This window comes from Fringilla coelebs (genome assembly GCF_963513975.1).
Source record: "Fringilla coelebs genome assembly, chromosome: Z".
Lineage (NCBI taxonomy): Eukaryota > Metazoa > Chordata > Aves > Passeriformes > Fringillidae > Fringilla > Fringilla coelebs.
This window is the reverse complement of record NC_140031.1, coordinates 28,368,202-28,380,300: the sequence shown is the minus strand read 5'-3', so window position 1 is coordinate 28,380,300 and position 12,099 is coordinate 28,368,202. Positions and strand designations below refer to the sequence as shown.

Sequence of the window (12,099 nt, the reverse complement as noted above, 5' to 3'; positions counted from 1 at the left end):
CAGCAGTCAGTTACTGCCAAAAGAGCAAGGAGATAAAAGAACCATGTTCTGCTTGTCATTTGTCCTAATGAATCATTAATCTGATCCTCTCTGTCCCTCTACAAATTTTTTCAAGTTTGAAGGATTAAACACTTTTAAGTTTTGACTTGTCTCTGAAGCTGTGCACAGGGCTCTAAATATAGTGAAATGGCTGACAGACTCAAAAGAAAATTCCTCACACAGGGTACCAGTTGTGGGGGTACCAGTCGTTGGTTTCTCTGGGTCTGGATTGAAGGCACTTGAGGCAGTAATTCATGTTCAGACACAAGTGTTTATTATTTCTTATCAGTAAGACAGTCTCACTACTGTGAGTTCAGCAGCTTTTCATTAGAAGGCACAAAATGGCTGACAATCTCTTGTTACAAGGTCTTTTAAGACTAAACTATTCAATTAAGAACTGACACCTGGATTATTTTCCCTTTTAACCCGATAACTGATCCCAAGGAGCCCACAGTGCAGACTTCTCTGCCCAGTTACAGAGTGCCACCCAAACCCATGAAGAAGAAGGAAGAAGAAGCATGAAGAAGAAACCCAGGATGACGCCCTGTGCCCTCCATCTTGCTTCCATCCATAACATACTACAAATCCCAAAACCTAAATTCCTCACCAAGTGATACACCTACACTACTCTCTATAATCTATTTCACACTTTTGTGGATTCTAGTCTATCTTGAAGTCTTGGAACCTTTCTCCATGAATGAGGGTCAAAGTCAGTGCTCCCCTGGGGGTCAGGGCACCCCAGAGCAGACAGAGAAATATTCCCAGTGACCTGGGCTTCCACAGGAAAGGATAGTGTGTGTGACCAACATTCATTTCATTAGGAAGTCAGATAAAAAGCATTAACATCGATATTTTTTTAGCTAGGATGGGGCTGCTTCTTCTATTTTTTTCTAATTATGGTAAAAATCTGACCTGTCTATATATTTTTCCATGCTAGTGCCTAGTGACCAGACCAGAGGCAGTGACCACAGATTAAAACATAGGCTGTACTCTCTGAACATCAGGAAACCTTTTTTTCTGTGAGGGTGACTGGGCACTGGCACAGGTTGCCCAGAGACTTTGTCGAGTCTCCCGCATTGGGGATCTGCAAAAGCCATTTGGACACAGTCATGGGCAACCAGCTCCAAACGGCTCTGCTGCAGCACAGGTTAGACCACAGGACCTCCAGAGGTGCCTTCCAAACTCATTCTGTGATTAATGTCAGAAGGATCTAGTTGATTTTGCTAGACCCGTTAAAAGTTTGAAGCATCACGGTTTTTGCGGAGGGGAAAACAAAGGGTAAGGAAGAATGAACAGTGAGGAGCATAAACTTGCTAATTCAGGCAAATTAATCCAGATGAAGTCAATAGGAATTTCAAAGGTGAAAGAGATGCAGGGAAGTTTCTGTAAATATCCATTGTGTAAAACTGTAAGTGGATGCTATCACAGTCTGTCAAGTTCCTAAGAAACATGCCAGCCCTTGTGCACTCTGAAATGTTATAAAGTTCCTTATCAAATCATGTGCTTTCCTGAAGAAAAGCTTCACTTCTGTAAGAGGATGATAACTGAAGCTTGCTTGATCAAGCTGCTTGATCTTGTGAGAATCAAAACACTAATAAAGAAAATCCACATGATTTCTTCATGTAGCAAAGCCAGTCTCTGACCCTTACTTGCCTCAAGAGATATGTGGGGTAAAATGTCAACTGCCTGAATATTGTGTGTTCTGAATGAATCTCTTGTTAATAGTATAACAGGAAAGGGAAAAAAAAAAACCAGCTTTGTTATGGATCTGTTGTGCCATCTGGAATGTAAAGGCAGAATGCTGCTATTGAGGATTTGAATAGATGAAGAGACAAAACACCACATCCTGCTTTTGATCTCAATCTTTCTACAAAATGTTATTTCTCTGTTATAGTGCTGCTAACTCCATCAGTGTAAAGTCACTGGGATTGACACGTGGATTCCAAAGCTGTTATGTTTTCAAAGATAAGTTTTCAGGAGTAGAGGATGGAAGAGGACTACTTTGGAGAAACCCCAAAGTAACACAGCTTTTTTCTGATAGCCAAACCTGTGGCAAATCCAGGACACTGATGAATCTTGGTGAAACAGGTCTAACCTTTGAAAAAGAATAGCTTTTAGTTGGTTTTGTGCTGTTGACATTATGATCCCGTCTTTCTAGGACAAGATTCTGGGATTTTTATTAATTTACTTCTTTTAATTGATAATTATTTTTCTCTGATATTTGAGGCTTCCTACACCACACAGAGCAAAGGAAAACAAATACAACCTGATTCAGTTTTGAATTTTATGGGAATTTCAGTGGAAACTCACAGGTTTTTCACTGCTAAACCTACATTACCAGTAACACAGTACAGTAAGAGAAAATAAGGAATTATATCCCTTTCAGTTTTTCCTGAGGATCCTTGTTTCTCCATGGTTTGGGGGCTTACTTTGAAGGAGGTATTGTCTGGCTTCCATGCTAAAGAATTCCACTATAGGCTGGATTTGAAACTTTTTGAAAAGAAGCTATTCCTCAACTTACTTCCACCTTGACTGCAGGTCTCTCCAGGGAGCAACATGTCCTGTATACTGCCTTGTACAAGCACCATAAATATGTTCATCCTGAAAGCCAGAAACTTCATGACAGAAACTTCCTCCTCAAGTAATTTCCAAGTGAAGCTGTGGTCCTTACTGTCAGACCCATCTCCCTCTGCTCTACCTCTGAATCTTATAGTAAAGAAGGAATGGTAGTCTTGATCCTGTAGAAGTTGTGCCAAGAGGATGCCATGATTACAGTGGTGCCTTTGTTACTCTACCATGTTTTTCTAAAGAAAAATTAGTAGCTTTCTGGCAGTTTTCCTTTGCTCCTACTTTGTCGGTGGTAAACTGGGGGTTCTGAGCCCAGGGGATTGTTCAGATTTGTGGGGCTTTCTCAATGAGATGCAGAATGATCAGCCATGGGTGAAAAACTTTTGGGTGCAGTTGAGTGCTGTTAAGGTGAGGTTGAATTGCTTCCCTTGCATGTAATTTCAGGAAGCCATATCTGGATTCAAGAGAATGGTGGTGCTTTCCAAAGCCTCATGATCCTGTTTCTACTGAAACTAACTTTGCAAACTGTTTTGGGGTGAGAAGCTCCTTACAGCTGGGCTGCTGATTTAGGCCTCTGAGTCCATCTCTTGAAGAAAATTAGTATAGTCACCACTGACTGCAGTTTTAGAGCTTGGATCAAAAGAGTCCTTTCTATAGGTTGCTCAGGGAGGTGGTAGAGTAACCATCCCTGAAGATCTTTCAGAGGCGTGTGCACTGGGTAATGGGGTTTGGATTTAGAAGTGACAGTGGCAGTGCTGGGTGGGTGGTTAGACTTGATGATCTTAAACGTCTCTTCCAACTTTGATGATTCTGTGATTCTAAGTAACCCCTGTAGTAATAGTCCAGTGAAATTTAACTTTGAATATTTTACTTCAGCTGCAGCTGAAGTAAAAGCAGTTCCAAAATGAATACAAAGACTCAGTACTTCAGCTCCGGGCATGAGGAGAGCAGACTTCAGGCTGCTCAGGGAATTAGTGAATAAGGTACCCTGGGAAGATGCCTGCTTTTGCAGGTGCTGGGGTCTGTCAGTGCTGGTCATGTTTTAAACAACATCTTCTAAGGGCATAGGCAATTCCCAAATGCCAGAAGTCAAGCAGGTGAGGCAGAAGATGGCTTGTCTGAGCAGAAATCTTCTTTGGGAGGCAGAGGCAAAAAAAGGAAGATGTTGGCTCAGCAGAGGCGAGGTCAGATGACGTGGGAGAATTACAGAGATGCTGCTCCCCACTGCAGGGAGAAAATTTGTCATACTGAAGCTAAACTGGAGTTGAAGCTGGCCTCAACTGAGGGGAACTGTAAAAAGCTTTTCCAAATATATTAATGGCAAAAGGCAGTGTAGAAATAACATCAGCCTGTTACAGGATGAGGATGGTCACCTCAAAAACAGGGACATGGACAAGGCAGAGATGTTCAACACTTTCTTTGCCTCTACTTTCAACACCAGTAAGGGACAAAGTGGATTCCACTGCCTGTAGCTGGAGGACCATGGCTATGAGAATGATCAGCTCCCATGATCCTGAAATTATACAAAATGTCCAGCACACAGCTGGGTAAACACATCATGTGATGGGTGATCAACTGCTGATGGGCTGCACAAGGGTTTGCAGTGAATGGGTGGCATCAGGCTGGTGACCTGTCACTAGTGGAGTTCCACAGGGCTCCTCCTTAGGGCTTAGGTGCTCTTCAACATCTTAATGATTTGGATGCAGGACTTGAACACTAAGTAAGTTTGCTGAAGACATTAAATTGGGAGGAGCTGTTGATTTCTCTGAAGGCAGAGAGGCCCTGCAGGGCTACCTCAACAGATTGCAGGTCACCAAACAGATGAAGTTTAACAAGGGAAAGTGTCATATTCTGGCCCTGAGATGAGACAACCCTGGATGTGTGTATAGACTAGGGAATGAGTCTATACACAGGAAGGGATGTCAGGGTCCTGGTCTGTGGAAAGTTGAATATGGTCAGCAGTGCCCTGGCAGCCAGGAGGGCCACCCGTGTCCTGGGGACATCAGGCACAGCATGGCCAGCCAGGCAAGGCAGGGGATTGTTCTGCTCTGCTCTGAGCTGGGGTGGCCTCACCTCGAGTGCTGGGGGCAGTTCTGGGCGCCACAGTAAAAGAGGGTAATAAGGATGCCTCCTGCCCCAAAGAGGGTGATAAGAAGGATGAGGGGTCTGGAGGGGAAGCCATGCAAGCATTGGCTGAGGTCACTTGGTCTGTTCAGCCTGACTGAGGGGAGATCTCATTGTGGTCTTCAGGGGAAGAGGAGGGGCAGATACTCACCTCTTCTCTGTGGTGGAACCTGAGGGAATGGCCTGAATCTGTGCCAGGGAAGGTTTAGGCTGGATATCAGGAAAAGGTTCATCACCCAGAGGGTAGCTGGGCACTGGAAGAGGCTTCCCAAGGAAGTGGTCAGAGCACCAAGCCTGACAGCATTCAAGAAGCATTTGGACAATGCTCTTAGGCACATGGTGTGACTCTTGGGATGGTCAGGAGCTAAACTTTGATGATCCTGATTGACCCTTTCCAATTCAGTGTATCCCATGATTCTATGATTTGACTTCTTTTGTGCCATTAGACAGATACATAGCAACAAGATGACAGTGTGTCCAAGGGACTAATACTATTTAGTGCATTTAGCAAAGAAGATAAAAGTATTTCTCACAAGACCCTGTTCAGCCTGGTGGGAACCAGGGGAAATCTCTGGCTTGAGCCCTGACAGAGCCAGTTCTGAGCTCAGACTGGGCTGCTCAGGACTTCAGCCATGAAAGCCCCAAGGATGTCATCAGCCCAGCCATGCTGAACATGTCCACGCTCCTGGGCTGTCCTCATAGCTTCAGCCTGAGATCTCTTTCAGCTTTGCTGCTGCCTCACCATCATACCATGCACTGCTGTGAACAGCCCACCTGCACCTCCTCTGTTCCTCCCACTGGTGCCGGGGATGCTGTTTGGTGCCCCCAAAGCTGCTGCTCCCCCTGACTGAACCAGCCCTGGTTCCACAGCCTCTCAGTGACCCTCTGCTGAACTCAGTCATCTTTGTCAACTTCTTGCCTTTGCTTTGCTGCTGCAAAATGTATGCACAACCATGGAGCAGAGGGGAACAATCACCTCCCTTGACCTACTCCTTGTGCCCCTATTCTTCCAGCACAGAATTTTAACAGAATGCCAGAGGTGGAAACCCCATTCTTCCCACCTCCAGCAATACCACTTCCATTAAAATGAAGAGTTATTTTAGATAGTGGAATGCTGCAGAAGACTGAAGAATAATACTCCTATAAAAATTTAAATTTTTCAATTGATAAGTTTAAAAAGGATTTTGTCAGGTGTGTCAGAGCCTTACTACAAGACTTTGCACACTCAGGTGCTCTCCTTCCAATATGTGTTCTTCAATCAAGCCCCCACAGGTAGTTGATTTATTAATGGTTCAGCTGATTCCCTGTAAGGTAAATTAAATTTTTGAAATGCTTGTTCTTATGAGACAAGAAGTAATTATTTCAGATGAGAGATTTAAGTAAACTCAGCTTCACAGAGGAAATGTTTCAATAGTGAAAATTTATGAAGTTTTAAAGTAGGGCAGATATTATATTCATAACAGTTTGAAGGCTTTAAAGTGCTACATATTTTTCCTTTCAGTATTTCTAAATGTCAGCCTTTTCACCCTTAAATTCTGTCTTCCTTTGATAGAGTAAAATTAAAAAAAAACCAGTTGTTTGGATACAGACTCTATTTTATTCTTAAAAATAGACTATTTAGTCAAAGTATTTGCCTTAGGAAAATTGGAATGTGGGACTGAAGGTGACCTCAGGAAGTCATCTAGCCATCCTACTACTCTGAAACACATATATTTCAATCCTTGATTGTGTGTTACCTATTCTCTGGTATCTCTGTATTTTTATATTCTGCATATATAGCCTGCATTGGATCTTAACAGGCACTGAAGCTTTCCCCCTGTTACATAACTGCCTTTCTGGGAATGATAAAAATTACCACTTGTCTTAACAAGCAAAGGAATTAATCATGTTTTCTTCATCTCAGACTATTATGGATTTGAAGGCTGTTCTCATGCCCTGTAAAAATTTTTGTATTCTAAACCAGGCAAGCTTTATTTCTGATACTTTCCCCTTAATTTCCTAATTCTCTCATTTATGTTCCACTTAATTCTTTGTAACTCATGTACTTCTTCCAGTTAAAGCCTTGCAAGCATTTTTATCTCCTCTGTATTGCCATTGTTATCTCCTCTATAGTACCATAACACAGAAAGACATTTGCTATTTTTAATACAGGGGTGCATTTGGGATTCTTACTCAGTTTGAAGTCCACTGTAGCCTTAGGTCTTCCTCTGCTACTCTTCATTCCTTCTCCATTTTGTGTGGATGTATTTTGCTTTTTACGTCTGATATCTAGGACTGCATTTCTCTCTATTGTATTCTGTTACTCATGTAACTTTTATCTTTGTTTAACTCGTATAACTTTTATCTTTGTTTAAATTAACAAATAACTTTGTTTATTTATTTATCTTATTCCAGCACTGCTCTGCAAACCCTTCAGCTCAAAACTGTATTCATTTACTTGTGCTTTCACATCCAACTTGTTTACTGAAAATACTGGGCACCACTTCCCCAAGTAAGCATTTGTGAGCTGATGCCTCTTCCTTTTTTTTAGTGATAGCTGCAGTCTGCTATTCAGGGTAGAGTTTCTATCTGCTGTACACATGCTTCATGGCAATTTAATTTAGACTATGGTTTGCCTATTTCATTTAGCACAGCCATCTGGGACTCTACTGAAGACTTGTATAGTCAAAATGCAATTTCAGTACCAAAACAATATGGCAATGGTTACTACCCTAGCTTGCATGTATTAATTACTTTTTTCCTTTGTTTCAAATAGTTGTACCCCAAACTTCTGTTCTTTTGTAAATCCTAATAGTAGTGAGTTTGGCAAAAATAAAACACTTCCATGTGTCCTTGAGGTGCTGTCAGAGGTCTCATGTAGTCACACCACTACATTGTGCTCTCCATACCTTCTGGTTTGATGTCTCAGGATATGGAAGGAAGGGTAGGGTAACATTGACTTTTCTGGTTTAGTTCTAATCTTGATTCCTCTTATTCTTCTCTGTTGGAATCGATCTAAAATAATTAAAAATCCAGCTGATAGGACAAGAATGGCTCCTGCCATGTAGAAGCCTGCTCTGTAATCTCCAGCTGTGTCCACAATCAGACCTGGAGAGAAACAAATGACAGGAATATGATTGATAGAGAACAGGCTAATGTAAATTAGCTCAGCAGTGTTAATATATCCTTTTACAAAGGCACTGTGCTGGCTGCATACTTGTCTGACAGAGTTCTACACCATGAGCACATGGAACATCACACCAGTATAGCATTTTTCATTTTTCATTTTTGTGTTTTGAAACACAATTCATGTCTCATTGTTTTTCATATGTAAATTGCTAGTGAAACAATATAATACACATTTTGAAGCACTTTCCAACCTCAAGTGTGGCAGACAGTGCAGGAACTGGCAGAAAAAAAAGACAGACTGTGCAGATGTGTATGTGAGCAGCTCCATGTTCTGTGGTGTAGCTGTCACCAGTTGCTGTAATTTGGACCATAACTACAGCATGAGGGAGTTTAAAGAAGGAAAAGAGATTCATCTGCTGGAGACAAAATTTGAGAATTTGTCTGACATGTTACGGGTTTCCAGTTCATCATTTTACAAAGAGTCACAGATGTTAACAAAAAGACCTTGGTTTTCAGGGACGTTAAGGCCAACCAAAATATGTGATTCCATTGTGTATTATAATGAAAAATCTCTACAGCACAGCAGTAACACTGCAGCAGTGTGTCAGCTGCCCTGTGGGTATGATGGCACATTCCTTTGTGGGCTGCTTGCTTGTGGGAAGTTTGTCCATGTTTAGGGTACTCCCTAGCCCACATTCTAATCTAAGATCAGTCCTATATAGGCACAAGAACCGTGAACTCAAATCTTTTTTATTTTACACTCAAAAGAGGAGAGGAGAGCTTGAGAGGCTTAGGATTCCCTACTCTTCTATATCTTCTTTGTAGTTCACTAAATATACAAAAAGGGGCCACAGTGATTCCCAGATAATCCGTACTAGTTACCACTAGCTACTATAAACTGTATTTTATTCAGATCTTTCCAACACATTTTTGTTACTGTTCTGTTTCAAACCCTCTACAAATCTTCCTGGGTCCTGTATTTCAAAAGTGAATTAAAATGTTCCAGTATTCAGTCTGACTCATTTGCAACCTATTAGCAATGTCATTACCACAAAAGTCACTTCACTTGTAGTGTCAGAACAATGGTCTTTGGATGAGAACTCAGATCTGCATTGTACAAGTCACACAGGTCAATTTTTTTTTTTGCCATATCACTTTTCAAAGCCTCTACAGCTTGTAGGTCATTTGTCTTGCATTTTTCCGAGATGACTATAACTTATTGCCAGCCCATAAGTCCATGTGCTGTCTCATTGTCTGCCCTCTCTTCCCACTTCTCTTATGTGCTGCATTCCCTATTTATTATACTAGTTGGCTCAAATGCTGTCTAAAACCAGCAGGCATTTCTCTGAATATTTCCTTGAGGTTTGCATAGCCTAATGTTTCAGGCTGTTCAATTTGAAACCCTCCCAACAATACCAACATTTGTGCAACATCACTAGCCTCAAATTTCAGTTTCTTCTCTGAAAGTGTGTGTCTGCTGCTTGTCCCAAAGGCACACTTTCTTAGCTAGATAGTTGGAGGCCATCAAGTGGCATTATGTGGGATTCAAGAAGCAGGACCACCATGTGAACTCTGCCTTTCATCCCTCCTTTCTTGTGGTAAAGGTATTTCCAAAATCACACAGAAGAGAGGGAGCAATGTATTTTGGAGAGGATTTAAACTGTCTATTTGTTTTTATGTACTTCTTGGCTCAGATACTCGTGAATTATAAAAGGGGGAAAGTTGAGTGCAGACCCAGATCTTTTCAGTTCAGATTACTATTCCCCTTTCCTCTTTTAAACTGTATTTGGCAGTGAGTTGTCTTAACTTACCCGCAAGAGGAGGCCCCACAAAACCTCCAGTGCTTCGAATAAGCATGAAAAGTCCTAGGGCACTGTCAAATTCTGGCATGCCAACAACATCTGCTAGCACTGTAATGTGAATGGCGACTGTTGTACCAAAGAAGAATCCATAGAAGCCAGTGAATATTGCCAAGGAAAGGTAATTGTTAGCCAGTGGCAAGAGCATCAGGGAAGTACTGATCAATGTAATTGCCATTGCCAGCAAATGAATGGTTTTGGTAACATGGAGGTTGGCATACCAGCCACACAGCAATCTGCCTCCAAAGTCCACCATAGCCAAAATGGATAGGAGGGATGCAGTCCATGATTCATCTATTCCCAGGCTGTAGCTAAGTGGAACTAAAAATAATGGAGGAACAAAAAAACTCATAGCAGCTAATATACCAAAAATGGCATAAAGTACAAATTCTGGTCGCCTCACAAGCATCCAGTTGAAGGTTTTGTGTGTGATGGGAGACTCATCTTCTTTGGATGCACCGTTGCCAGGTGGTGTTTCAGTTTCACAATGGCTGGCCTCAAGGTAGCAGCTGCTTGCCAGGGGACGCATCAGTACTCCACAGACACAAATATTGAGTTGGATGCCACCTATGATCAAGAGGGCACCTTTCCATCCATATTGACTAATCAGCCACTGGAAAAATGGCCCAAACATGAATGCAAAGGCACATTCTCCAGCACTGGCAATGGCATTGGCCAAAGGCCTTTTCTTGGAGAAATAGTGGCTAACAATGCTAATGGCTGGTGTCCACGAAAAAGAAATGCCAAGACCTGAAAAACACCAATAGAAGTAGCACTGGTTAGACACTATTGAGGTATTTGGTGAAGGTGGAAATCGAAGCAGTCAGTGCTTCTATGTTTGCAAAGTTAAAAAGTGTAAGAAAGAAAACATTTTTGCCTAGAAGAAGCATGAGCTTAACTGGATTATGTGTAAGGGTGTATTTGTTATACATTATATTCTGTATGTTGTATATATTCAAGTGAAAAAGCAGAGCATGAAAAATATACATAATTACATTCTCTTACTTAAAAAAAAAAAAAGTTGGTTTCACAGCTTTGCCATGAGCAAACATAGAACCTGCTCTAACTTAAGAGTTATTTTGATGGCTCCCTAGACTCTTTGGCAGCCCAGGACTGCCAAAGGGTTCAAATTCCAGACATTTTCTCAGGCATCCAGTGCAGAATTCAGAATGGTTTATTTTATTCCCTGCTAGCTTTGCTTCCTGTTCCAGGAAAATCTGCTAGCTGTTGGAGACAATTTTCTGGCCTGGTTTTGCCTGAAGTAAAGGGAAGGATTGGAATAAAATGAAAGCCTGGGACTCTGTTCAAAACATAAGATAAGCTGATTGAAAGTATAGAATTTGGGATCTCCCTGTCCTTTTACTTCAGTACCCTTTATGAAGTGTTTTTAAACCTTCACAAAGCTCTTATCTCTGAATGAAAAACAATACACTTAATTTTCTGCTTGCATATAATTTGCAAGTGTAAATTACTGGTATCTAAATATTTGTCTTCTTTGTTGTTGCAGGTTTCCTGTATAAATTCTTATTTCCAGAATGGAACAGGAGGAAAGAGCATTGCTTGTTCTGGCTGCTCATAAAGTCAAAATAGATATCAGATTTTAAAACTCCTACCACTAGCATCCTCAAATAAGTTGCTGGTGGAAGAAAGCCATAAAGCCATAAATTCATACCTTGTAGGAAGCCAGTTGTTGCATACATCCAGACCATGTTGAGTCCAAAAAATCCCAACGCCATTCCTGAAAAGGCCAGAAGTCCTCCAGTGATCACAACTGTCCGATGGGTATATTGTACACACAGTGAACTGGCAACAGGAGCTAGATCAGCAGAAAAATTGGAGAAGGAAAAATACATTAAGAATATTCATCTCATCAATATGGGCAAATAAATAAAATAAATAAAACATTTTAATGAGGACTACCCTTATAATGCTTGACACAAACAGCCTTAATTCTGCTTGATGGGGTAGGAGGTTAATCAAAATTTCAGAATTGTATCCTTGCTGATAGAGAAATCACTGTTCTTGAGGCAGAGATTTGAAAATATATTCAACATATGTGGACTCTTTTAAAGGGAAAGAGCATTTTAGTGCCTTCCTTGTAGTAGGACAGTTCTACTGATTTTCATGTAAGGATGAAACAAGACAGAACCTCTAAAGCATGGACTGCTTTAGCAGAAAGTGAAACTTCAGCCATGGACTCTATAGGTTCACCTATAAAAATTGTACTATTGGGAATGTGTTACTGATATGTCTGACATGAAAACTTTCCGGAGAAAACTAATTTTGTGTTCTAGAATTTTTCAAAAATCAACCCTTAATAGAATATTTAAAGTTTATAAAGGAACAAAAGTTAGGGTTTATTTTGCGGCAATACTTTTTACAGAAAATTGGCAGTTAATTT

The 12,099-nt window shown here is 41.1% G+C and overlaps 1 protein-coding gene across 1 annotated transcript; it reads right to left on the bottom strand.

Moving 5' to 3' along the window:
* Nucleotides 1–7,591: 7,591 nt before the first annotated feature.
* LOC311165003 (monocarboxylate transporter 2-like) lies at nt 7,592–11,551 on the bottom strand (the record flags this gene model as incomplete). The annotated part of the gene is made up of 3 exons (XM_084224710.1): nt 7,592–7,818; nt 9,651–10,448; nt 11,371–11,551. 3 exons carry the CDS (start codon nt 11,549–11,551, stop codon nt 7,592–7,594), a joined length of 1,206 nt encoding a protein of 401 aa, XP_084080836.1.
* Between the last annotated feature and the right edge of the window lie 548 nt (nt 11,552–12,099).